We start from the raw sequence: 27,970 nt of genomic DNA on the forward strand, positions 1-27,970 counted from the left end.
CTTTTCCTGAGATTCCAATCACTTATTAATTTCTTAACAAACAACAAACGCGCTGTTCATTTATAGTTACTTTAATGTTGAGGATTGTCCACCAAACAATTTCACTGTTAACACTTAGAGTCTCTTGTTTTTCTCTCTTAAAGGTAATAAGACACGTATCTTAGAAATGTATCTTATCATGTTAGAAACCTGTTTAGAAGACATTCCTATATCTGATCAAAACATAACAATACTGTTTTACACATGACTAGAGACTCCTTTCAAAATGCTAGATAAAAGTCTTTCAATAGAAATGATTTATAATAATCCATTATGTGGCGCATACAGTACAAGTGCTTCTTAGATGTTAACGTAATGATAGCATATGGGAATGAGTGCATTGTAAAGAAAACCTTGACAACAAACTGTTGTCAGAGCTGCTGTTATAGAAAACTAATCACTCTAAACTAATGACCAATCAGAATCACGGTGACGGTGAACGTACTATTATTTTATTTTATAAACCATAAGTAGTATGTAGAAGCGCACAGTGGCTTAGCGGATGGCATGTTTGTCTTAGACCTCCAGTCGATTCCTGTGTCTGCTGTGTGCGGTGATTGCGTGTTCTTCCTGTGCCTGGTAGTCTGAAATGCATCTCTAAATTGTCCTTAATGTGTGTGAGTCTCCTGGGATAGGCTTCAGGTTCCCTACAGTCCAGTAGGATAAGCGGTGTAAAGGATGGATGGATAGTTAGAGTAGGAGAGCATTCATAATCAGAAAGCCTTTATTTCACCAAGTGCTGCAAATATAAGTAAATGATCTTAGTGTGCACGCATGTATAACACGTAACATAATAAACAGACTAGGAAAGTGCAAATTAACATATATTCAAGACAACAGACAAATTTCATAATGATATCACAAATCACAAAAATGCTATAAAAAAGCAATTGTGAATGTCACATGAACAAACAAGTTCAAATTATATTGGTGTCATATACAACCATAAACAGTTACCATGCAATGAAGAAGCAAAAATATGTACATAAATGAATTTTGTATATTGTATTGTTGTGCAGTAATGTATTGTAGAGTGTTGTGCGGAGGAATTACAGGAGAAACGTTCAAGGAAGTCAAGTTTGTCATCTCACATTTGAGTTATAAAAAAAAAAAGGCAGCAAATAACGCTTTTCTGTTAAATGTGATTGTGGCAGGACATGTAGTCTTCTCCAGTGTGGACACATAGCTGTAGTTTCCTCTGTGCTATGTGAACAGTGCAGAGCAGCTCTAACTCATAGCAGTCATAGCAGCAGTGAGACTGGCACAGTGCCTGAATTCAGGAGGCTTTTGTGTGGTGGACCCACCTGTTGCCTGTTGGCCTGTGCACTCTGATTTATTTTAAGCAAGGGAATGACATTTCCCAAAGCATTTGTTTATGCTGTCATCTTGGCTTCTACCTTTTAGGGCTATAGTTGTGCAAAAGCATAAATAAGAGCCTTAAGTTATTTTAAGTGTCTCAGAGAATGGAACAGAGCCAAAGAGTTTGCAAAAAAATGTGTTTGCTTTCAGTCAGGTTTTGAGAATCCTGCTTCTTCAAGGACATCAAGCGTAAGTATGCATGTGTCAGCAGACCGTGGGCTTGTAAATACATCAACACTGAATTGCTGTTGTCACACGCAGCGTGATGATGGATCAACGAGGGCCAAAGATAAAAGCTTCCTCCCACGCGCAGATGTGAAAATGAAAACAAACGTAGCTTCACCAGGGACATGCTGCTTTCAGGAAGCCATAACAATGACAAAAACTTGTAACCAAAATGACTTTATGGTTAAAGATGAGATGATCGTGGGGTGGAGGGGGAAAGGGAGATGGGAGGATGGACTAAATGTAAAACGGCTATGAAAAGGACACAGAAAAATAAACCCTTCACGCTTTAAGTCTAGTTCAGTCCTAAACCTCTAAACCTTGATGATGGAGCTATCAGAACATTGTACATGTACAGACTGGTTAGTTGTTTCAATCTGCTAATGTACTTGAACGCTGCTAATTAGATTAGCACAACAGTCAAGGTTGCACATGGCTTTACATTCAATATCTGCTTACAAACTTTCTGTCAGTGTTTGCTGAAGGCTTATTATGGAATATATGACATATAGCTTAGTCACTGGGAACTAATTGAATCTAATAATAGTGAACCTGGTTGCACGTGATCCTCAGTATATGCTAATAAAGGCATAATAAAAAGCTTAATGTTACAAATGCTCCAAACAGCTGAGGCCTCTCACATGTGCTGTTCCATCACAAACAGACATATTGTCAAGGTGCGATTAATACGGGGCTGTTGTTCAGAGCAATGTCACTCAGTGACTTTGGCAAGCTCTCGTCACATAGAGTACAGAAACACAAGATCAGCGATGGACACAATACAAGATTCCATACAAGACTGTAATGATAGCTGTTGGAGGATATGCTGGCTTATCAATGTACATAGAGACAGAGTAAGAATCTGGCCTTATTTGATCAAAGTTGCTTTATATTACCTGTATGTATGTGTGGGGGAGTTCACACGTCTTGAGATCCCATAATGTACAAGCTAATCATTATTTTTGTTAATGATTCTAGGTTTTAGTTAGAAAATCTAAATTCTAAACCCTCTGTTCAACATCGAATGGGACAACTTTATTAATCCTTAAGGAGGCTAAATGGAGCCATTTCTTCCAGTAGTAGGTTATCACAGTGGTAGCTTGGCTAGTCAGCTAGATGGCTAATATGTTCTGTTCATGTTTTTTTAATAGAAAGATTTGTTTATTTTTTGTTTATTAACCTGGCTAATAGTAATTTTCAGGAAGTTTCAAGTGGAACTGCTTTTATTATACTCCCAGAGCATTTTGATGAAATTTGGTGGGAAAGCCTTGCTAGTCAAGCTAGATAAACAGTTCATGAGGTTTCTTAATAAATATTTTATCTCTCTCAAGAAATGATTAATCTTAATAATAAAAAAAATAATAATGTTTTTTAACACGGGGCACGTTGGGGGTTCGATTCCCGCCTCCGCCTTGTGTGTGTGGAGTTTGCATGTTCTCCCCGTGCCTCGGGGGTTTCCTCCGGGTACTCTGGTTTCCTCCCCCGGTCCAAAGACATGCATGGTAGGTTGATTGGCATCTCTGGAAAATTGTCCGTAGTGTGTGATTGCGTGAGTGAATGAGAGTGTGTGTGTCCTGCAATGGGATGGCATTCCGTCCAGGGTGTATCCTGCCTTGATGCCCGATGACGCCTGAGATAGGCACAGGCTCCCCGTGACCCGAGGTAGTTCGGATAAGCGGTAGAAAATGAATGAATGAATGAATGAATGAATGAATGAATGAATGAATGTTCACATTTATTAATTCATAACACATTTACAGAGTAGTTTTTGGTATGTATGACAAAAAAAAGCTAGGCTAGGCTTACTAATCAGCTAAAATGTTTTATGTTTTCAGTTTGTTATTTTAACTAGATCATTTGTGTGACAATTTGACTGTGACCACATCGTTAGCTTAATTATCTTTTATAAAGGATGTAACAAATGATACTGACTAACATAATACTCTACCGCCATCTGGTGTTTGGTTTGAGAATTACATGTCAAAACTGTTCCCAGCTTGTATGTATTATAGATAAATTCCAAAAGTCAACAGAGACACGTGCTTTGATGGGGAATAGACAGAATACAGCTAGTTTAGAACAAATAAGTTATAATTTGATAAACCACTGGTTTAGATCTGCAGCACAGCTATGATTATTTAGGGGTATGTAAATTTCGTATGCAAAAATTTAGCTTAAAGTGACCTGCTGAGAAATGAGACACTTGGTTTGTTTGGGTCATTTTTCAGAGAAAGTGCTTAAACTGAGACACTGTCCAACCAATCAGAACACCTGTCAGTCAAGTTTATTCTACTTTCAGGTCTTTCTTAGGCTTGACTGTTTGTGTTTCGGTGGCATGGCTTAGGAAAGAAAGAAAGAATAGGCCGACTATGGTTATTTTGAGTTTTGACAAAATAGCTGACTCGAGCTTTAACTCTTAAATTTTCCAGGCTTAAAAAAAAAAAATTCAGGTGTGAGGGTTAGTCAATAAAATAAACTATTCTGTATCGGTCACTATTTGTGAGTGGAGATAACTGAGAGACACGACAAAGGTTAGAATTCAAAGTTCATGTTTGTTTTGTATTAATGGGAGTGGATTTTGTTCAGTGCACATCACTTTAAGATTTAAGGCAGATGGCTGTCCTTTACATAACCACCTGTTTAACATAACAAAAATACTGTAACAGATAGCAAATAGGACACTTAAAGGGCAAGAGTGCAATAAATCCGTGTATGCGGAAGTTACTGTTCTGATATCACGGGTTTATTGTGTGAGTGTGAATGACAGGTGTGGGGGAAATCCAGCATTCAGCCTTAGCAGACATTAATGAAAAAGCAAAAGTAAAGAATTATTTTGTTCTTCCATTGAATTATTTCAGTACTACACATCATTGGGTGGAATAAATGTGTGTGTGTGTGTGTATACATACATACATAAATGAATGCAAGTGTTATACAAATTGTGTTATGTCTCCATGGTTTCTTTTCTGCTTGTCAGTGTAGTAAGGGTTAATCACACTACTGTAGCATGAGGTGAGAGGCACGTACCTATGGGTGTGTCCATAAATCCACAACTTTCTAAGCTCTCCCAGAATGCTCAGAGTAGAGGTGAGTCGGATCATGTTACAGCACAACACAGTCTGAATGCACTGGTGATTAACACCTGACTGCATGCAGGTCCTCCCTCACTGTCTTTAATATACAGCCTCTGCTCTTACAGGCTGGAAGTAGACTGCATAGAGACATGGCACCGTTTCCAGTGTGAGTCTGCTGACACTAGATCTGAGCCGGCGACAGGTGAGAGTGACGTTGGGTGTGTGTGTGTTTGTGTTCACCTTGTGCAGCCGTAAGACAGGTTTCGGTGGTGTAGTGTTTAAAGAGTGAATGTAGAATCTGTCAGTGCTTAAGTCCTGAATCTGATGAAGCGATATACTGACATTGAGAAGCTTGAGAAGAGATTTTCTATAACCCAAAGAGAGTTTGGGTTATAGATGTTGGGAAGAATATGTTTTTCTACGGCTTTTTTATTTCTTTGTGAAAGGTGAAATGAAAGCTCAACGTTATAGGTGTATGTGTGTATTTCTCCCTTTGCTAGATAGATTTTAGTCTTTCTTTGAGTTGACCTGTCCTTCAATCACAGCACATACTGACACAAAGTCTCAACAAAACACAACTCGCAATATGAGCAGCTCATATAACCAACAAACTGAAAGTACAGCCAGTAAACCACAACACACACACACACACACACACACACACACACACACACACACACACACACACACACACACACACAGTTTCCAAACCTCAGAGCCTCACATATTCCAGACCAAAACAGTAAAAAGCTTCCCGGCTGAGTCTACAAGAACTTATACTTAAGGTTCCTCACATAGTAGCACTATTTAGCAATATTTGACTAGCCATAAGTCAAATAGCAGAGATTCCAATCCTGACAGGACACGTTTGGATACAGAGATTAAGTAAATCAATGAACTGTGCCAGTAACAACTGTCTAAATGTGTCAGCAGTGAGGTGATTGACTTTATGAGTAGCAGATTCTGCAGTATGTCAGGGTTTTAAAAAAGGACTGGTGTGTGTATATATATATATAAAACAAATGAGAGGCTTGGGTTTAAAAAAAGAAAGAAAAAACCCTCTTTTTTGGCAGAACTGTCTGGTTTCAGAAATGTCTACGTCTCAGCCACGCATGCTCGTCCACATCGGGGATGGAAGAACTTTTTCAAGGTTAGTGACTAAACCTTTGATTTTTTTTTGCTTTTCTTTTTATTTTATTCTATCGGTTTAATAGAATGTACATGTACATGCTCTCTGACACACACAGGGCAAGGTTTCTGTCTTTACTTAACACCTACAACTGCTTTCTGAAGGACAAGACGCAACTGCAGCTCTCGGTCATTGAGGTAACTATTATGAATATGATCTGCTGCATGATCCGGACACTGATTTTATACCCGATTATATAAAAGGTTATATTGTTTGATTGGTCAGAACATTTTGATTTAGTATTTTGTTGCAGCAGCAGCTTACAAATACGGGTTATATACCGATTAAACTCCTTATAATGTTATCGTTTCTGTATTAATGTCATGCACACTTCTATTGCAGAAACGCCACAAACTTCAATGTAATTGTCAATATAGTGAAGTTTTCTGTAAGGAGATGCTCATTTAGGTGTTTATTTGTTTATGTATTTGTGGAAGGAGACCCTTACTGTCAGTGCTTTGTAACAGACAGAAGTATATGGTACAGTAGTCTATGGTACATGAAAAACAGTATTTTTTTTTGTCAGAGTCAGATCAAAAAACAGAAAATACTATTAACATATAAAAAGAATGATGTGATGTTATTTTGAACAATTTTGCTTAAATTCCTTCAGCCTCTTCCCTGTATGCATCTCAAGATTTCTGAGCATATCTTTAAGGTAGTTTCCGATCACTCGACTATAAAAGAACGAGCCCAAATTCTTTTTTATTAATTTATTATTATTATTATTATTATTATTATTATTATTATTATTATTATTATTATTATTATTAATTAATGATTTTAAAGCAATATTACACACCTAGAGTGCGGTTCTACTGAACATCAACACGGTTGTGATTTGGCTGGAGGAAATCCCATCTATGCCGATATTCAGTATAAATACATGATTGCTATTCAATACTACTGCTTTAGTACAACCACTGAATAATAATAATAAAAACATTAGTTTTTAAAAGTAACATTTCAGACACAACATGGCCAAATATCATTGTTTTGATAGATCCCGAAGAAGCCACACAGCATCAGTTAGATGGCTAGCTAGCTAGATTTGCACGATCCCATTAGAGGTACTTCCGGTAAAATCCACATTACTTCCTTCTTTTTTTGACAAGCTTTCATTTTTCTTTCATAAGTAATTCATTCAGCTTTCATAAGTAAAAATATTCTATTCCTGAAAATAATTAAAGTTTGACATGTCAGCAGAGGATGTTGCTAACAGTATCGTAGTAACTGAATAAGATTTTCGCAGTGAAATTTTTACGTGCTACGATGCTCGGCCAATTAAATTAGAGGACTGGAAGTAATTGTTGTATGACATCAAACAATAAATACATATATACATATATTTAAGTAACTACAAAACTTATTTCAATTTAACCAAATGCAAAACATTGTAAATTAGCATTATTAGTGCCTCTAATAAAATTTATTGGGATCATTCTTTAATAGGCAGTGTTCACTATCCTCCCTACTGCTAAGTAACCCACATGTTTACTGACGTGTTGGTGATAAATTTCCTTCTAATCCCATTCATTTTTTCTGCATCGTGGAAATCTAAGTGAGCGACTACAAATTCACCCTGGCTAAATGTCAGTGAATTAATATAAAGCAATTTAGCTCTCAAGGATTTGAAAGGAAAGAACCTGATGTTCTTAAGTCACTGTACACGGAAGGATGTCAGACAAGTGATTATTTATCCTCTACAGGTTCACTTTTACAACCATTTCTTCAACAATTTATCTAATTTGCAACACATGAATAGCTTGCTGAAACGATACTGCTGGGTGATTACCTCATTTTTTGGAAAGCCTGGATAAATGTTGACAATTTCCCAGTCATAAATAACACCTGCTTATAAATAATGTGTCTTGAAAATAGAACTCCCGTAAACTGTATGTTTTTACTGTACGTAAATGTTTAGTTATTAAGTAACTGGGATTGTCAATTTGACTTGTTTTCTCCTCCATGGATGTCTGATATATTTAAAAAAAAAAGGGGAGCATATGCTAAAATACTTGTTGCTCCAATGTACCATATACCTATATAATGTTCCGTTTATATAGACACCCAGAAATGTCTTCATTAGACATGCTAACGAGCATAAAAATAAAGCATTTACAGCATTTGGTAGACGCACCTTTCCAGGGTGAATTACCATTTATCTCGTTTATTTTAATACAACTGAGCAATTGACAGTTCCTTAACTGTTTAAGGGCCCAGCAGTGGATGCTTGGTGGACCTGGGCTTTGAACTCATGACCATCTGATCAGAGGTCCAACATCTAAATCATTAAGCTAGCACATCCCCACACATACTATGTTTTCTTCACATGGTTTAGATTAAAAAAATGTACTGCTGTTTATCAGTTTAATCTCACACCTCAGTTCTGTCCTAGAGAATATGTATTTAAAACCACTTTAGAAACAAAACAAGCCTAATAATGGTAATATATAAAAGACAATACGCTACACGCACTCAGTATTTTTTTCTGATCAGTGTTTTGTACTTATTTCTCCTCTCTTTGTCTTCTCTGATTTGTCAGTTTCTTTTCATGTGCATTTAATCCCATGTCACCATCTCTAACTTTATGTAGGTACTGTACATTTCATTTCAGTCCTCGTTTCTTTCGAAGCACAAGGGGGCTTCCAAAACCACTGATACACTGCACTCTCTCATAGAGAGAAAAAAGCAGGAAGTGTTCAACAAGATGTGGAAAATATTCTGGACACTTTCTATGAAGAAAGATAACTAAAAAGAAAAGTAAACCGTAGCATCATAGACCCTGTGTGTCCCTCCATCTATTAACCCTAACAGTCTGTTAATGTGACATGTTATGTTCGTGCAGAACCCTGCTGGTCAGGTGGCCCTTGAGGGATTACTTGTCGTCTCTTGGGGCATGAAGAGACCAATCCGCCTCAAAATCCAGGATGAGAAACAGATGGGTGTGCTGGAACACTCCAAGTCTCAGGACTATTCTCCAGACGCCATCAGCCCACTCGGAAATAAGAGGTTTGTGTCATATACAGAAATTCTTGAAATACAATCACATAAAACTTATGCAACCATTTTGATTTTATCATTGATTTGATATTATAATTGATTTGTGTGCGTTGTGTGTTTTGTTCAGGGGAATGACCCGTTGGAGAGAATTTGACAATCTCAATCACATTGATGAACTAGAAGAAAGCGCTCCAGATGGTTCAGAGACGCTCAGCAATGCTGGAGGTTAAGTACCTTTTTTTATTTAAAATATTACCTTATTCATGCGCATACTTTTATGCCGGACATGTTAGTCTTATTATTTAAAATCTAAGTGTTTTACATATAAATTAAAATAATCTAAATTAAAACACAGTGGGTTAGTGGCTTAGTGACTTACCTCTCAGGGTTGGGTAGTTGCATCAGTCCAAAGACATGCGTTGTAGGCTTATTGTCATCTCTATATTGTCCATAGTGTGTGAATGGGTGTGTAAGTGTGTGCAGTTGTGTCATATGCACATCTCTTTCTTTTATAAGGTATATTACAAGTAATGTGAGTGGAAAATGGGGACTATATGGTGGATAATGGTTGTACCAGATGATGTGAGGTGCAGATTCTGTAATATAAACTAATTTCTCCAGAAAAAATTAAAATGCAACTCACTTTTCCAGACATTTTGGGCTAGTTAAAGGTTATTTTTGACGATTTGTCAGATAAATCTGGACTTTTTGCTCAGACCTAGCAACATGGCTTAAGTCACCGTATAGTATAAACATTTATTAGCTAACGTCTTAGATGCAGCAGTAAAAATTAAAAATGCTGAACAATTCAAAGGTTTATTTACATTCTAAATATATATTTATAGGCCCACGGGTCCCCAACACGTTTTACCAGCTACCGGTAAAAACTGCTCACATCAAATTAACTCAATAAAAATATTTAAATTTTATCCCAATCAAATTCACAGAATGATAGAGAAAGGGTAAAGAAAACCAGTAGCTTTTGTCGAAGAATAAATCTAATATCAATACTGAAACAGTGATTAAGCCTATGTTGCTCTTTTAGAATATACAATAGGAGTATGTCACTAAAATAAAATAACGTATTTAGCGTGAGCTTTATTATCAAGTAAAGCCAGAGCACCTATACTGCACTATTTAATTTAATTTTAATTTATTTTTATGCACTTGCTATTAGCCTCATGGGCAGCAGAATGACTCTAAAACTGTTTCTTTAAAAGAACGTTTAGTCTAATAACCATAACCAGGGATGTATGAAATGAGTGAAAAGGCCTATAAACATCAAAGCATTGAACAATAAATTATTTAAGATGCCTCAGAGTCATTTAGAAAAAAACAAGTGAGTTGCTGTATGATTGACACATTCAGATTTCCTCTTCAAATCTAGACTATATTCGATACGAGAGCCAGACGCTGAGGGTGGCACGACACGAACCTGTGACAGAGAGCTCTGTCCTGTTCCGCACCAGGAGTGACGCCTCTCTGGTGAAGAAGAGAGTGAAGACCAAAGGAGCTGAGGAGAGACAGAGTAACAGAAAACATCGCTTCTCAATTAACGGCCATTTCTATAACTATAAGGTCAGAGAATAAACGAGAGGTTGGTGTTTCTGACTTTAATGACTTGTAATATAAAATTTGCCTGAACCTTATGTAAAAAAAATGCTTTGTCCATTGCTGATGCCGTGCATTCACTTGCCAGAGGCTATTTTCAGAATTTCTCCAGTTGAACACTTTTTGTACACATAATTTTACATCCATTAAAAATGCAGAATGTTTTAAGGATACTGTCCATTATCTCCCAAATGAGGATGAGGCTCCCTTCTGAGTCTGGTTTCTCTCAAGGTTTCTTCCTCATATCATCTCAGGGTGTTTTTCCTTAGCATCGTCGCCTCCGGCTTGCTCATTAGAAAAAAATTGTTAGAGAGATATATATAGAGAGTAACTTCCTTTTAAAATGTGAACTTTTTTACTGTTTCCATACTTATGTAAAGCTGCTTTGAGACCATTTAATTAATATAATTAATTCTGTCAAGCTTATGTGTGATGATGTCCATGTATTAAAGCTATATACAAATACAGTATTGAACAAATCAACCAATTCTAGAGTTTACAGGGGATTAAACTTCCAGATTAAACTTTAAATACCTTTTCAGACATCGATATTTACTCCATTGCATGGGACGACCACAAACGTCCACATAAACAGCACGATGGCGACACAGGAGGTCATTTGGCAGCTCCTAAATAAATTTAAGGTATGCATTTGTGCAATCACTTGTGATATACTTACCAGTGGTGTGTAAAATGCATCTAGGTGCATTTGTGTATGTCCTATTTTATTAATTCTCTCATTTCTAATTTAATTCTCTCATTTCTAACTTTTTTTTTTTTTTTTTACTGCAGATAGAAAATGATCCAAATGAATTTGCCTTGTATTGCATTCATCAAAGTGGAGGTATGTGTGCTTTAAAATGTCTTTGTAGTAAATTTTAGTATTTCTTTCTGATGCATTATACACTTGTCACTAAGACACATGGTCCAAGATATGTTTCCTGAAAATGACTACAATGAATAGGCACATTAATGTGGCATAACACAAGCAGTTGTGTATTATAGGCCTTTCAGATTTATTGTGTAGTCCTAGTATTGAAATCATCAGCATCTGTTTTAATGAATTCTCAGTATTTCTGGGGCATCTTCATTTGTAGACATGCAGTTCATATCATGTATACTATATATATAGACAAGTTTGAGGCTACACATTGTTTTAGCAGCAGCTCTCACTGAGGATTATCAGCAATGTTCACCTGTTATTCTACAGCTTTACATTTCCCTTTGTAAACAGCTGATGTTTGCTGAGCTTACTGTACATAGTGCTTATTTCTCAACAAGTAGTGGGCATGAATTAATATAATGAGGAAACAAGTTATCTTACTCGTGGTCACGGGTTAAATTTCCTGTGTTTTTTCCTATCTCACTCACTCACTCACTTCCTCACTCACACACTCACTCACTCACTCACTCGCTCACACACTCACTCACTCAACTGTAATACAGTGTGGCTATGGGATATTTAATGTTAACTTGCAGCCACAATATATTTATTTGTAACCACACTTTTATTTAAAAAATAACCACTGTTACGTCCGAAGGCCAGAATATCATTACAGCTTCTTTATCACACAAACCACTTCCACGTATCAGTAACCAGAGTTTCCTCACAGTTCTGTTCGCATTGCAGTGGAGGAACTTAGCAATGGTTAGCTGATGTCTGAACTTATCTTACAGTCACATACTTCCTGATGCTTCCTGAGCTATGTGACTGATATGAACAACAGCTTTGCATTACATAATGAATTAAGGGAAAGTCCAGTGAGCTTCACATCAACTTTTGTGTGATTCTTTCATTAATAACTAATTGTCTCAGCAAGTTAATGATGCTCTATGACTTATATTAAAAGATCTTTATTACTGGAGCAGTATTGACCCAGTATCTAGGATACGTGTGTGTTGTGGAAGTTTTGAGAAAATAGCACACCAGCAGGCACAGGCAAGAGTAAAAAGGTTTACAGTAATACCTCGAATATTTGCGAGGTTAGGTTCCAGAACCTGTCAGGACCAGGAGGAATCACGAATGTTTGGTACGAGTCACTAAAATTTAAGTTAGCTTAATACATACAAAAAAAAATGCTTGACGTAAAAATTACGTAAAACTAGCGCATTTACAGTACGATATACTAATGTTACCGTTACAGTATACTAATTCATTGGCTGCCGTTTTCTTTTCCACTCACAGTAAGGTAAAACCAAGTTACGAATGGGTCTGTAAACTTAATGACTGACATTTCTTTGTCATTGTCCGAAAGGTAAACTGTAAAAAATCACAAATGCAAATTAGTTAGGTTTAATGAAAATTTTGCGAATGCGTGAATTCACGAGTCCCGAAACGCGATTGCATGAGGTATTAATGTACAATTTAGTTGTGTTGCTGCGAAACAGGACCCATGAGAGATTAAAGGCCCTGATCATTTGTTACATTGAGATTTCTCCAGCTCCTTCTGATTTTTTAGTATTTGACAATATTTCAACAATCTCTGGTAAGAACAATTTCTAGTCACAGACAACCTCTTGCACTCAGAATGTCAGACCCTTACACACAGCTTCTTAGTCAAAACTTTCGTCATGGGATAAATAGAAACCCACCAAAGTCAACACTACACTCTTGAGGCCCACGTTTTTTTGCAGATCCAGTCAGTAAGCACCAGCCTCAAGTTAATATAGTAGTAATATAACACAGTTGCCTTACAGCCTGTATATCACCTGTTTGAGGCCATTGTCTCTATGTAACATTAACACACATGTATTAAAAAACTGTTTGCAAAGATCAGTATTTTAAAAAGAAATTGGAAAAGCTATTCAGTTTAAACTAAAGTAGCTCAACATGCTCTGGGGCATAAAGGAGGAAAGCTCAACAAGCTGAATGAAGATATCTCTGTTTGAAAGAAAGGAAAAAGCTGGGCAGCTCAGACCTTCCACTTTGGGAGCGTTTTCTTCAAGGGCCATCAGAAGACATCATGAAAATCTTCCTCATGGACACTGATGAACAGGAAGTTAGCATGGACGTAAGTGGACTTCTCCAGCGTCCGATACTGTAAGCCTCAAAGTCAAATTAAACTCAACAACTAACCCCCAGCACTGCTTTTTTAGGTAGCACAGTATGTGAATTTAGAGCTGCCCATTCTTCAACGAGTTCTGCGGAAGCTAAACGAGGAGGAGACCAAAGAGGTACAGCGTGTCGTCAACAAGTGAGTCACAGCAGATGCTCTGACAGTTTTTTTGAATGTGTATTCGAGGTTATGAAATTTAAAGCAACTCAAAAATGCTAAGTGTTTGTACCAATAATATATGTCTTTTTATCAAAGAACGCACACCTAGTGTACTTGTATCACTTATTTAAGATCATTTCTAACTAATGGTGGTCCTTACATAAGGAATAAAACACGTTGAGTCGTCCTGTCATAGGAAAGCAATCAACCATGCAGTGGCGTAATGCAAGTTGTATTATTTTCGGCTTAGATTGTGTGGAGTGTCTGCCATGAGTCCATGAGTTGTTACTATAGAAACCATAACGTTTTATAAAGAGATCCTTAATATATCTGTGTGATCTGAATAACACTACAGTCAGAGCCAATCAGAACTGAGATTTCAAGAGTGCTGTGGTATGAAAAACTAGTCTGCATTACCTTATCCATGTGACTGATGCAGTGTATTCTGCAAACCCAAAACATTTCTAACGGCATGGACGAGTCATTGTTCATGATGGAAAAGTTGTTAATCAGATATTTGCTCTTCACGCAGGTACAGGCATGAGCACAGTCTCCTAACACAATGCCTGAATTCAAAGTTGACACCGAAGACAGAGACGACGGTGTGAAAGAAAACTCCTGGAAGACTAAAAGCCTGGAAGTGTCTAACTTTATGGAACTGTACTGTATATTTTAATAATGCATTTGTCTTATTTTCATTTTCAATTCTGCCGGTTTAATTACAAATGTTATTAATAGATATTAGTGTAAATGAGCAGTAACCAGGGAAAATATGAGGAAAAAGGCATCTGAGGGTACTGGAAAAGCTGGGTCCTGTCTGAGAATGAGTAATGAGGCTCCAACTGGTGTGTTACCGCAGGGCTTTGGCAGTCGTGCCCTCAGTCTGCTGCTCTAAGTAAATGCTGAACACAGTAACTCTCCCACAGAAGCTCCATCATCATTACCATCACCATCCAAATCCAACTTTCCAGCTGAATGTTATGTGTTTATTAGCATGTACATTTATGCTTGCGTGCAAAGGCTTGTATTCCACAGGGTTTCTGGTGGAAAAAATGAAGAAGAAATGTATTTCTACAACATGATGATGATGATGATGATGATGATGATGATGATGATGATGAAGAAGATGATGACTGTTGTTGCTATGGTTGTTGGCGTTGTTAAGAATATTATTAAACTTAGAAACTCCCAAGAGTTTAAAAATGAAATCAACAACTATAATAAGAATAAGTATTAGTGGTATTTTTGTGGGCTAGCTTTGGTTGTGTGTCCTCCAGCAATGACAGACACACACACAGACACACAGACACACACACACACACACTTTTGCACTTAACTGTTTTGTGGATGCATTAATGAATGGAGAGTTTAATGTCATGCCTTTTTATTTCTGTAACATACATTTATTTCAGTCTTTTGGTCATTCAATATATGACAATATAATTTTCCTAATTTCTAGTATGAAAATAATAAAGCCCTTCCAGAGGGAGCTTTTCTGTATGAACACATCAATAAGGCACAAGCTATTACAGACATGTGACAAATGAAAGGAAATATAATGCTGTGTGAGCAATTAATGGATGAATTTATTTATTTTGCTGGATGCTTTGGCGCCACATGTCCGCTTAGAGGGAAAACTGCCAATGAGTACAATGCAATGAATCGCTTGATGAAACACATCCACCCTGGTGAGACTGGACTCTTCTAGCATGACTCCACCCCCAAACACAGGGTTTACTGAATTGTATGATGAGAATGAAAATGATGTAAATCATACAGTATGCTATGGCTTTCTTATTCACCAGATCTTAACTAACTGAACACCTATCGAAGATTTTGGATTGAGATGTTGGACAGCGTTCTTCTCCATTATCATCATCATCATTATCATCATCATCATCGAAACACCAATTTAGGGAATATATTTTCTGACGGCGCATCATGGCTCCTAACTGATATGTTTTCCTTTCATTTGTCACCTGTTATTGTATCTCTAAACACTGTGCAGTTTCCTTCATGTAATTGTGAGAGTAATCTGTGGATTATTTGTTGCAAGACATCTCCACCGTATATTCCTCGTTCCTTGGGTCAAAAGCAATGTCAAACTTGCACCTGAGCCGCTAAAAAATGGAATTAAAAGAATTTAACAACAAATTAGCAAAACCATTTAAAAGAATGTGAATGATTTCTAGGATATAAAGTTAAAAAAACAGCAGAATGTCATTATACAGAAAGGATACTACAAAATAAATACCTTTTTAGCCATATCACAGGAGTACAGATCTTCAGGATCAGTTTTTAGGCACTTTGTCTTTCCGATGATTGCATTGATCTTGTAATTTATAATATTAGTGACCTTGAAAGTGAAAACACACAATGCAATGAGTCAGAATCAACAGAGCACATAAACTATTATTACAAATCAAAGAAATAGAAAGATGCTATACCTTCATTTGTGCAGATGTTACCTCTACAAGCTTAAAGTACTTCTTTGCTTTGGATTTCTCGTTAAATCTCTCCACAGCTATTTTGGCAGCTTTTTGGACATCTTCGTGATTGGGGTTGAGTACAGACCAATCACCTAGAGGATGCACATGACCTAAGAATGGGGTCAAAATTTAATATCAGTCAGATTTATATAAATACACACACAGACACACACAAACACACGTCAAAATGTCGGCTTTACACACAGATACACAGATATATAAATATGTGTGTGTGTGTGTGTGTGTGTGTGTGTGTGTGTGTGTGGTGTGTGTGTGTGTGTGTGTGTGTGTGTGTGTAAAGCTGACTAAAATTTTGTTATAATAAAATGCCAGTTTTACACCCACCCACACCCACCCACACACACACGCACACAGACACACACACGTATATATATTAAAGAGGCAGTTTTACATCCACACACACCCACAAATATAAATAAATAATTATATATATATATATATATATATTTTTTTTTTTTTGTGGGTGTGTGTGGGTGTAAAACTGCCTCTTTAATATAGACATATTAATATAAATTACATGATTGTCAAAGGTTTTTATTCGGTTTGTTACTGTCAGATTAAATTTATTACTATAAATAAATACTACTAGATACTGTATTTACATATGCAAAATATTTGACAGTCATCTCAGTTAAAGCATAAAATGCCTTTCTGTGTTCTGTAATGTATCTGTAATATAATAAGAATTACCATAAAAAATACCAAAGAGTCTACTCACGTACGACAATCTGTTCCTCCACCAGATCTTGACCATGGCTCCAGTGAACTGCCGAGAGGACAGAAAGAAGCAGGACAAGGTAAAGATTCATGACTGGAGCTGTGTGCTGGTGTTGTCTGAAACAAGGAGACGCAGTGTGTGACGGAGTGGAAAGTACAACTGAAGTAGTTCCTTCAGCTTGGGAATGTAGGACTGGGCTGACAGCTCCACACCCATGCTAGCAGAGTGGGTGGAGTGTGTGAGCCTGACTGTGTGTGTGTGTGTGTGTGTGTGTGTGTGTGTGTGTGTGTGTGTGTGTGCTGTGAGTCAGAGAACATCACTCTCTTTGTGTATTTTTGTGTTTCTATAGCTCTGTGTCTTCATATAGTGAGTCAGATGTATGTATATATGTCTCCTGGATGATGTCACTGTTCTGGGGTTTGACCATGATTATATAATCAAATATGAATCAGCTCATTATTTAATCAAATCAAAATATCTGTGGATCTCCTGTGCCATTACATCATCCAAAACAAAGACAAGCACTTACACTCTTTATAAAGATGAAGGGGTCAAAAAGGGAAGATAAACTTGATTGTCTCTTCCTTTCTCTGAAACATTCACTAGAAATTTTCTTTCGAATTTGCAAATTTTAATTCAATAAAACTATATCTTTAACAGTATTTTCACCATGCAAACAGTACAGAATTTTATGCAGATATAACAATGTATTTTTTACTAATATTTTTTAATTAATATTGTATTTTTATTTTTTTTATTTTATGAATTTCGTTTTTTATGTATTTTTTTATTTTAGTTTTTTGCTCATTTCACTAACATATTACTAAATATACTTTTTTCAAACATTATTATTAGTATTATTTTTTTTATGCATTTATTTATTTGTTTGTTTGGTTGTTTGTTTTTGATTAATCATCGTGCATCAAACAACAGAAAATATTCATACATAGTAGTAATTTTCTAAATATTATCTGAAAATAATTATATTGAGATTATGTTAATAAAAAAAAAAACTTTACTGTAATCTTATTCTAAACCTTTTGTCTGTTTTTTTACTCAGAGCATGTAGATTTTCTGCTTTGTGGGATTTTAGCTAAACTATACAGATGAATTCAGGTGAAGGATTTTTTGAGGTGTAAAGGCAAATACAACTATACAGACAAGCACATTAAATTCATCCCTCCATTCATTTTCTGTACTGCTTATACTACACAAGGTCACTGGAACCTTGAGTCTATCCCAAGGACCTCTGGGCCCAAGGGACACCCTGGACACACACACACACAGATGCTCACACATTGTGGACAATTTAGAGATGCCCCTTTACCATTAAACAGACTTTAACAATTCAATGTGATCTGCTACAGTTTGATGCTGTAAGTTGTCAGCTTAGTTATAGGTCAGCCTGAGGAACAATATGGAAAGTGCTCCATAGTGACATAGCCCTAGCAGCACACAAAGGCAGACACACAAAGCAGGAACAATGCTGACACACCACTCATAGGCCTTCCCTAATTCCAGCACTCAGTGTTTTATTTAACGGAAAGTCACATTTATGAGCCTAAATCCTAGTTCCCGCTAGTGCTTTTGTAGGTATATTTGATCTTACTGTAAAAGATCATGTAATCAAGTGTTACTAAATAAGGAATAAAACACTTAGGGGTATTATGTTAAAGAAAATAGCCAATGACCGTGTGGTGTGATGTGATGTTACCAGTTACTGGTATCTCTTATACCACAGCAGTTTCCCATCATTACATTTTTTTCATTTATTACTGAACTGCATGTCATGCTTTAACCATGAAACAAGGCTTTTTTTCTGTTATCACTTATAGCAGCTGGAAACAGTCATTCTATCTCCATCTTCTTTAATTCCTTTCTCCTGAAATCATTAGGTTTAAAAAAAAAAACAAACAAAAAAAAAAACGTTCCCATAACAGAAAAAATACACACTGTTACAAAGCATTAAATCCTTAAATAAATGCTAAATAAATCAAGTGTCACAGAAACTGTCACCATATCAACAGTTATAGGAATAGACACTCGTTAAAATATCTAGTATTTTAAATTTTAAATTAACATTTTAAAATTGATTTTATTCTTATTTTCATTTATTTGTATTCTTATTTTTTTCTGTTTCTATTCTTCTGTAAATCCGCTTTGAGACAATGTGAATTGTTAAAAGTGCCATACAAGTAAATTGGATTGAAATTGAAAAGAATTATAAGTTTATCTTCCTTAAAAGATCATTTCAAATTGTTTTTCTTTTTTTTTCTTTTTTTTATTAGATGTTGATTACGTGGTGCTTCCACAACACAACACATTTACAGTATATAAACCCGTTAATCGTCATGAAATACTGTCAGAGCTGCACAAATGGAATCAACACCATCTGACTAGTCAGAATCTAGCTTTCATAGTACTGTGTTGTGAAGTCCAATGAAGTACAATAGCTTTTTATTTATGTCAGGTCATCATTGTGAATGAGAACCGGTTCTCAACTGACTCACCTGGTTAAATAAAGAAAGAAATCATGAATTCGTAAACATATTGTTAATTTTTTTTATTTGCCACAAGTTTACATTGTGTTATTTAGTTGTTTCTGTATTGGGAACTGTTAAAGGTTTTATGTAGAATCTGGTAACAATGCGTTTAACTACGAGAGAAGAATTGTTTTAGAAAGCTAAAGCCAGTGAGCCTTTATTATCCAATAAATCCTTAAGGAACCCTTGAAAAATCATTTTATTAGACCGCTTTATGAAGTCATGTAGTGCTGGTCAATGAGATCACATAGTTTCACACAGCTGTGGTGTAACTTAATGCGTCATGCACACTGACACTCGTTGTGCCACAAACAAAGACACGTTTAACCCTAACAGATCTGTTCTTACATTTACACTGCATGTTTTTTTTTCCTGTGAAACTAGAAATAAATCCTTACTAGACAATGCCTAGAGAACAGCTTCTCCTGTTGAATCCCTGTTCCTTTTCTTGTAGGTGTGTCTGTGTGGACTGTAAAGTTTGTTTCAATGCTCTTACACTGAAAAGACTCTGTCTGTCTGTCTGTCTGTCTGTCAGGCTTGCTTTAGATTGAAATGAACTTTCAATTCCTCTTTTACTCAGTGTCACATTTGGTTCGCCTGGATAAAATCAAAGGCCGTTCATCCATCTTGATCATCACAGTGATTCGTGAGATCTAATTAATTATAAATCATTTGGTTTATTCAGAGATGAAATTGGAGTAGCTGTTTCGTTATATGTGTGGGCCAAAAAGCAAAATAAAGATACAACTGTCTTCTGTCACTACATATTTTATTGAAGATTTGTTCCATTGCTGAGTTCATTGTTTCAACCAGCAGATGGCAGATTGCATTAAGAGATCCACTCCAGTTCATTTAGTTCAGAGTACTTTAAGTTGCTTGCATCAGCTTTGGATCTCAAAGGGGTCGTAAGTGGCTGGATTCAGCAAGGACAAAGCTAGAGCTCGGAAGCCAACCTTATTTAACACAATAACTATAATTCTACAACTTATAATGACATTCATGTACAAAATTAAGAAAACATGGGAAAAACAAATGAAAAGGAAAAACATAAATGTAAGATGTTAGGCCACCATGAGCAAGAACAGTGTCAATGCCTCTTGGCACAGACTTTACAAGTCTCCAGAGTTGTAAATGCAAGTATGAACACTATTCTTGCAGGAGATATTCCCTGTTGGTGTTTTAATTATGGTTGTGTAGAGTGTTGTGTAGCACCCTGCTGCAAAGTCTCCCAAAAGTGTTCAGTGAAGTCTGTTTACACCACTACCAGTGAGTGTATTCTCATTTACATACAGTGATGTTAAATATCAGGCTGTAATTGATGATTCATTTTCTTAGGCAACAATGACAATTATTTATTAATGAACATTGTTTTATTTTTATTTCTTTTATTCTATGCATGGTCCAGATTATGCAAAAACAAAAACATGAAACTCTCTCTCTCTCTCTCTCTCTCTCTCTCTCTCTCTCTCTCTCTATATATATATATATATATATATATATATATATATATATATATATATATATATATATAAATTATTTATTATTTATGATTTATTTATTTCTTTTTTATTTACAAAGTAGTACACATTAAACATTGTTATTAAGTTATTAAATTACATTAAGTGTTATTTGATTGTTTCTGTATATATATATATATATATATATATATATATATATATATATATATATATATATATATATTATATTCTTAATTCACAATTCACAAATTCACAACATACTTCCTTGATTCTTTTGACCAATCAGAGCCTGTGATTCCAGCGCCCCGCCCACGCGCTTTACCGGAGAGATGTGAGGCGGTTTTGTACTCGCTGTAAACACGACCGAAGCAGGAGGAAAGTCGCTGGAGCGGTGAGAATGTTGTGACTCAACGGTATTCTGTCATGTTTTTTCGATTCCTATTGAATTACTCTGTGTATTTAATGACGTTAATATTAAAAGACAGGGATGCTCCTGGACGCCACTGTTGGCGGCGTTAGCTTGTTAGCCGCCTCGCTAGCTGAACGGCTATAAAACGGCGATTAGCATCGATGTTTGCTAAAATGCTAAAACACCTGACAGTTTCAGTAACTCGAAATGGTTCAAATAAACCGATTGGGTTTTGTTATTCTGTTGTTTTAAGAGCACGACGCTTATTTAAAAGGGTACAGCAGGTGTCTTATCTAGCTGGGTAGCGTCAGGGAGTGAATGCATACTAACGTACTAGATAGTGTAGTAAACCAGTATGTATGTAGCTACGCGTGTATACTGTGTAGTACTCTAGTGTACAGTGTAGTGACCACCTCCCAGGTCAAATAGCGTGAGTGCAGCTTTGCTCTGACTGTTTTTAAATCAAAATCAATAAGTAATAAGCATCCTTAAAGCAAGTCAAAAGAATAATCCGATAAGTTGACATACTGTTAATTGTAAGGGTGCCAATAATTATGAAGTACTGACGCTTATGTCAGTGTTTATAAATAGTTTTGGATGTTTTCAGGGTGATAAAAACACCTGCTTGCTGATATGCTTAGTATTTTTTCCCAATGATGAGCTTTTTCATCAAATTTTCATTTTTGATGCATACATTTGTACATTTAACCCAAACCAAAAGTGTCATAAAACTCTCCAGAATATTTTAAAGTAAGAAAAAAAAATCAGTTTGAATATTCTCTTGAGAAAGATAGATATTTACAGGATTTGTGTTGTTTGTTTATTGTTTTTCACGAAAGCAGCGCTTTGATTTAGTAGGTAATAAAATAAATATTAATAAATAAATATTCTTCTAATCGTGGATAGGAACGAAGGTTAACGTTTCGCGATTGTTGATCGACTCGAAACGGAATTTTGTGTATGGAAGAAAGTGTTTTTTGAGGAAAACGGTTTTAAATATACAGTGTGTGAGAGAGGGTTTATTTATTTAGAGAAGTAGATTGGTGTTTTTTCTTTATAGCCTTTAGGGTGCCGATAGTTCTGGAGTCGACTGCACTTGATAAATTTGAAGCTGAGTGTATTTTGTATGAGAGCCAGAGTGTTTCTAGGACGGCAGGGTCACTGAACTTTACATAAGCCTGTGATGTGGTATGCAGAAGACTATATCGCTGCACCCTCATCTTTTTCTGATTCGTTGCACATTCGCTGTAACGATGCAGCACATCTCAGAGCGTACGTCCATCTTATCATAGTCACATCAGTTCCTGTAGATTCAGTAAGCTTGATCATCCTCGAGGGTGTGATTTTTAAACCTCGGCTTCTACCAGGACTGAGTGTTTCCTTAGCGAGAAGAGCTCTGGAGGAAATGGCTGTAGGAAATAATCTCTCTCTCTGGCATGATTCACAGGCTCTTAAGCTTACAGCTGTCGAGCGTGACTCCATCAGTCGTGGGCTGTTGAGTTCTTTCAGTCTGTCAGAACTTGAATGTATTTTTAGAGCACAGTGTCGCTCGCAGTGCACTGCTGTGATTCGGCTCCATTAGGTCTGCATCCCCTTTAGCTTCTCTGTCAGTCAGAAGCATACAAATGGATCGCTGCCATTTTGATAGACACAACTGCCTACTACATGAGAGAAATGGAAAGACAGAAGATTAAAGTAGTGAAAATAGAAACCGTCTTTCTCTGGAATCCTTAGGCAGGAAAACATCCTGCATAAGATACTTTAAACTTTTTGCGTTTCTGTTTCCTTATCAGCAGCGGAAGTGGTGTCTGAGCCACGCTGTGGACGAGGTGGACGATGCGGGGTTTGCGCTCCAGGTCTGACTCCATGGCTGAACCACTGAACTCGGCCGTGGAGACGGAGAAGGCTCAGGCGCTGCTCCAGACGTTCAGCACAGCATCTCTGCTGGCCAGCGCTGGACTCGGAATCTTCTGCCTCTTGGCCGACATTGTTATGAGCTCACCATTTATCCAGCAGCACACGTGGCTCAGGGCCGTGCTGGACAACTCGGTCCATGCCGTGATCGCACTGTGGTCTTGGGCCATCGTCATTGGCCTGAGGAAAAAGAGCGACTTTTATGAAGTGTTGCTGGCTGGTTTCCTCGCCTCTGCCGTCGACCTGGACCACTTCTACATGGCCAGATCACTGTCACTTCAAGTAAGTATTTTCACTCTTGTGAAAACTGTATCCCCCTCCAAGCACACACAGACACAAGCGGTTCTCCTAATACTGATTTATATGAAGACTGGTCTCCAAATCCACCGTGAAAACTAAACAATATTAACAACAAAATAAAGTAATCACATTAGCTTAACAAAAGGTGAAATCAAATGCAAAGTGACATTTTACAAACATATAATACAGAAAGTAAAGCAAATACCTCGTTGGCTGCATGCTATGAGAAAGAGAAGGAGTCTTTAATTCTTCCTTATGACCATTCAAGTCCTTTTTGACTGGAACAAACTTTTCATCAGAGCATACAAAATGTCCGTCCTTGCTGCTAACTCTTAATGACTAGAAGTCTCACGTTAATTGAGCATTCGCGCGCACTCTTGAAACGTGGTTTCAAAATAAAAGTTCCACAACATACAATCAATTGAATAATACATAAAAGTCTAAACAACAAACACAGCTTAAATGTTATCAAAAGGTAAACAAATAAAATAAATGACACATTATAGCAGCAGTTACGAAAGCATCACATTCAGTTTAACGGGGTGTGTGCCTTATATGCAAGTTTTTGCTTTAATTGGTAAACCATGCGTTAATACAATAGAAATGCATTACCAGACATAGTGATAAACAAGCTTTAGTCTGCTTTTACATCAAAAAGTGAGTGACGGTTATTATGATCAGATTATGTAGGCTGTTCATGTAGATGAATTTAGCTGAAGGTTTTGTAGGAAACGCAGCACAATTCTGCTTTGTGGACAGAGTGCTTGTTAATATTTTTTTAATTAGCATGCTGTCACTTCAGCTAGCCGCTTCTCTGTCAAACCCACGAGCCGTGCCACGGTAACAGCCACTTAAATTTTCTTGAATAACAGAAATTATGTTAGTAGTACAGAGTAATAAACGTACTGTCATGTAGCTGTGAAGCCACATAATCACTTTAATGGAAATGCAAGTCTTTTTAGTTAACAGATGATATTTTGCAGTCTGTAACCACATTGGGTTTCATTCCTGTCAGGGAAAATGTGATGCTACAGTGGGCTCAGGCTCACGGAAGATGAACAGATGACAGATATTCTCAGTGTGTGGTTGTCCAGTTTGGGTGAGCACTGCCCAGTGTAGCCTCTGATTCATGTTCTTGACTGACGGGATTGAAAGGTTTGCGCATGCTGACAGGATTGGACAGGTTTATATTCTGAGATGCTCTTCTGCTCAACACGGTTGTAAAGAGTGGACTATTTGAGTTGATATTTGCATGAACAGTCAGATTTATAGGTGTTCATATTCCTTTAAGTGTACCTCCATCTTTTTTTTTTTGAGTATTATTAGATTTTCAGAGAACCGAGCCCACCTCAAGGCTGTGTGAGAGATATTTACAGAAGAAAGGAGGCAGTGCTGCCTGTATGGTGTCCTAACCTTAACCCAGTGAATCCGCTCGGGGGGGTTGTGATTTATAGAGTCACTCAGCTCTTGAGGACTCTGCCTGTGTTTTTAATAAACAGTGTATTTTGTCCTGTGTGTGTTAGGCAGCACTGAACCTGCCCCGGCGTCCTCCGCTGCACTGCTCCACGCTGGTCCCGGTGCTCTGCTTCTCACTGCGCCTGCTCATGTGGGCGTGCAGGCTGAAGGACTCGTGGTGTTCACTGCCCTGGCTGCTCTTCATCTCTCTGGCTTCACACCACATAAGGGACGGAGTGCGTCACGGCTTGTGGCTGTGGCCTTTCGCCAACACGCCGCCGATCTCCTACTGGCTGTACGTCACCATCACGGCGACCCTCCCACACCTCTGTTCTGTGCTCATGTACCTGACCGGCACCAGAGACGTGATCTCTACCAAGCACGGCGTGGCCATCGATGTCTGATCTGACAGCTTAACAATCCATGATGTGCGTTAAAGAATTACTGTACTTCGATTCCACTCTAAGGAAACGTTTGCACTGCAGTCGTGTGACCTGAACGTCTGGACTTCAGCAGCGCCTCAGTTACACCTGCAAGTCCTTCTTGTCCCTTTATGTAATTTAACCAGCTCATCAGGTGTCACTTTGCTATCAGGGTTTACTAACTGCTCGAATTGGAACTGGAATATTTAAGCTATTTATAATAACAAAAGAGACGAAAGCTCTCTTTTTGAAGGAATCTTTGCCATACCAAGCCCACTTGTCTGTGATATTTTCATCACAATCATCATATTTATTCTTCTTGCTTAATTGTTTTGAAACAAAGCCATTTTCAAGCGTGACTGATTAGATTTAGAAAATCTGCTAGAAAGAAGGTTCTCTTTAATGGTACATTTCAGCCCCAATGTGAAATCCCCAACCAGACTCCTCCAGCTTGCACTATGCTAACACGCTAAGCTTGCAGCATTAACCTCTAACCCCAAGCAGAGCTCAAACAACGTACATGTCTCAGTCGGATCAATAGATTTGAGGTAGGGCTAAAGTTTCGGGACGCAAGGTTCCTTTTCAACACTGTCCCATGTTCAGGGAAGTACAAACAAGCTGTAGTAGCCATCAGGATATTATGTCATCTGTGATCAAAACCTACACACCGCCTGAACAACCTTCTTACTTGAACACATCAGATAATTGAACAAATTTGCTATGCTTTCATATGAACTCTGTGCACTAGTATAGCTTAAAGCTTTATAAAGAAGAGTTGCTTTAGTTGAAAGTAAATCATTGATTGCTTACGGGCCCAGGAAAGGGATGTGATAGTCTAGTGGGTAAGGTGTTGGTCAACCGAGATGGGGCCCCTGAGCAAGACCCTTAACTCTCAATTGCTCAGTTGTATGGAAAATGAGATAAAACCCAAGTCGCTACAGAGAAAGGCGTCTGCCAAATGCCCTAAATGTTAGATAGATTAGAAGTATGAGTTGTTCACCAGTCTGATCAGAGAGTATTAGGTGCAGAGCAGGCTGAAGCTAACAACAGCAGGCTGAAGGTAAAAAGAAGTTCCCAATACTGATTATACACTTTGAGATTTAAAACAACCAAAATGACTAATGCTTCTGGAGCTCATGAGTATCTGCTTGAGATTTCTAGCTTTTGACAGACTTTGACAATCCTCGTCCATTGACACACGGGGGGCCATGTGACCGACCAATCAGTACGTCAGCAAAGTCATGAGCATTTTCAAGTAGTCACCACTATCTGCTGTGAGTTTATTTTAATCCATTGTATATTTATTAATTTATTTAATTTTGTTTCATGTTCTTGTGCTTTTATTGTGTCAAAGCTTATTCTCTTGTGACTCTGAGCCTCGTGACCAGAAAAGTCCTGTGGTGTAGGTTGTGGGTGGAGCACAAATACAGCCATATTTGCATAAATATTAAAAAGAAAAAGCTCATAAACCGTGATAGGCATGATGCGAAGGTTACGATACTAGGGTACATGAGTATTAGACAGTGCTAGATAATCAATGCTTTGTTTCGAATCCAGATTGCTGTGACCTAAAGCCAAAACAAGTGTTGGACCACATCAGACCATTGGATCATATCAGACCACATAGCTCATCTCCACGAGTCTACAGAACTGGCAAACTGGGTCTATGGATTAGGAGTTTGCAAAATGCTTGTATTCGCTTTATTACTTTCGCCATACCACAAATGCCCATCAACAGTAGAGTTCAGTAGTAGTCAACTTCATATTCAAGGCGTTATCCGAGATGACAAACCAGCAAAGAAGTGAGATGAGACAGCATTATAGAAAAGATAAACCCAGGTGAAGGCTATAGGATGTTCACTATTTGTGTAAATAACTAGGTACACTGTTACTTTATAGGAAAAAAATATTAATCCCATTCTTTAAAGAGACTTTAAGGAACTCGACCAAACGACCACTTTATGGTGTCTAATTCATACAAGTTTGTGTTCTACATGTTTCTTGTTCTAGTTATCATTGTATTCATTTTAAACCATGTGAAAATACTCTCTGTTCTCAGCAGTGCAGATTCTGCTGAATGAAAACAGGGCTGGATTTTTCTGCCTCACTGCGCTACTCATTGCAGAACCCAGGAATCAAGACTTAAAGCGATTATTTCCCTCAGATACGGACAGAAACGAGAACTTAGCGGATTCAAGCGTCGAGTTTGTCCAGCAGGGAGCATCAGTGCACTACAAAATCTGTTTGCGTACTGTTCTCTTGCCACTGTGTGACTACAGATGGTTTCATTTTGCACTTTTTATTTATGAATTGTGTTAACGTGGTTTTTGTTTTGTTATTTTGTTAATCTCCTGCTTAAATAATTGTACTAATTTATTACGGACGAAGGACACGTTCTCTCGAGCCGATCACTGCACAGTCAGGAGGAGAGAGAATCATGTGCACTTTTGGTTTGGTGAACACTGTGCCAGGTTTATTTCAGGATAATAAAGTCGATGAAATTCCA

General features: G+C 37.3%; 3 protein-coding genes across 5 annotated transcripts; 2 read left to right on the forward strand and 1 right to left on the reverse strand.

The window, feature by feature from the left end:
• Positions 1-4,743: 4,743 nt before the first annotated feature.
• rassf6 (Ras association domain family member 6) lies at positions 4,744-15,770 on the forward strand. The gene is made up of 11 exons (XM_060895711.1): positions 4,744-4,899; positions 5,771-5,847; positions 5,945-6,023; positions 8,735-8,898; positions 9,017-9,114; positions 10,277-10,467; positions 11,043-11,144; positions 11,293-11,344; positions 13,393-13,511; positions 13,597-13,694; positions 14,248-15,770. The coding sequence occupies exons 2-11, from the start codon at positions 5,789-5,791 to the stop codon at positions 14,321-14,323; spliced, it is 1,038 nt and encodes a 345-aa protein (XP_060751694.1). The 5' UTR covers positions 4,744-4,899; positions 5,771-5,788; the 3' UTR covers positions 14,324-15,770.
• On the reverse strand, positions 15,083-17,174 carry si:busm1-57f23.1 (uncharacterized protein LOC368621 homolog). Its single transcript, XM_060895713.1, is given in 5 exon segments — positions 15,083-15,835; positions 15,970-16,071; positions 16,163-16,314; positions 16,944-17,103; positions 17,106-17,174. Coding segments are annotated over 5 exon segments (546 nt in total). The 5' UTR covers positions 17,160-17,174; the 3' UTR covers positions 15,083-15,757.
• A 4,102-nt stretch (positions 17,175-21,276) lies between these two features.
• tmem267 (transmembrane protein 267) lies at positions 21,277-27,970 on the forward strand. Of its 3 annotated transcripts, none has more exons than XM_060896507.1 (4): positions 21,277-21,377; positions 23,167-23,569; positions 25,111-26,738; positions 27,527-27,970. In XM_060896507.1, exons 2-3 carry the CDS (start codon positions 23,210-23,212, stop codon positions 25,444-25,446), a joined length of 696 nt encoding a protein of 231 aa, XP_060752490.1. In that variant the 5' UTR covers positions 21,277-21,377; positions 23,167-23,209; the 3' UTR covers positions 25,447-26,738; positions 27,527-27,970. The 3 variants fall into 3 exon arrangements, with proteins under 3 accessions (XP_060752490.1, XP_060752491.1, XP_060752492.1); XM_060896508.1 differs by having other exon boundaries at positions 21,286-21,355; XM_060896509.1 differs by having other exon boundaries at positions 21,335-21,355; positions 23,170-23,569.

This window comes from Tachysurus vachellii, chromosome 20 (genome assembly GCF_030014155.1).
Source record: "Tachysurus vachellii isolate PV-2020 chromosome 20, HZAU_Pvac_v1, whole genome shotgun sequence".
In the NCBI taxonomy this organism is placed as follows: Eukaryota; Metazoa; Chordata; class Actinopteri; order Siluriformes; family Bagridae; genus Tachysurus; species Tachysurus vachellii.

Coding starts and splice junctions, on each gene's coding strand:
- rassf6 (XM_060895711.1), top strand. CDS start 5,789: ATGTCTACGTCTCAGCCACGCATGCTCGTCCACATCGGGGATGGAAGA. Junction 10,468..11,042: donor GCCATTTCTATAACTATAAG/GTCAGAGAATAA, acceptor ATACCTTTTCAG/ACATCGATATTTACTCCATT. Junction 13,512..13,596: donor AACAGGAAGTTAGCATGGAC/GTAAGTGGACTT, acceptor CTGCTTTTTTAG/GTAGCACAGTATGTGAATTT.
- tmem267 (XM_060896507.1), top strand. CDS start 23,210: ATGCGGGGTTTGCGCTCCAGGTCTGACTCCATGGCTGAACCACTGAAC. Junction 23,570..25,110: donor CCAGATCACTGTCACTTCAA/GTAAGTATTTTC, acceptor TGTGTGTGTTAG/GCAGCACTGAACCTGCCCCG.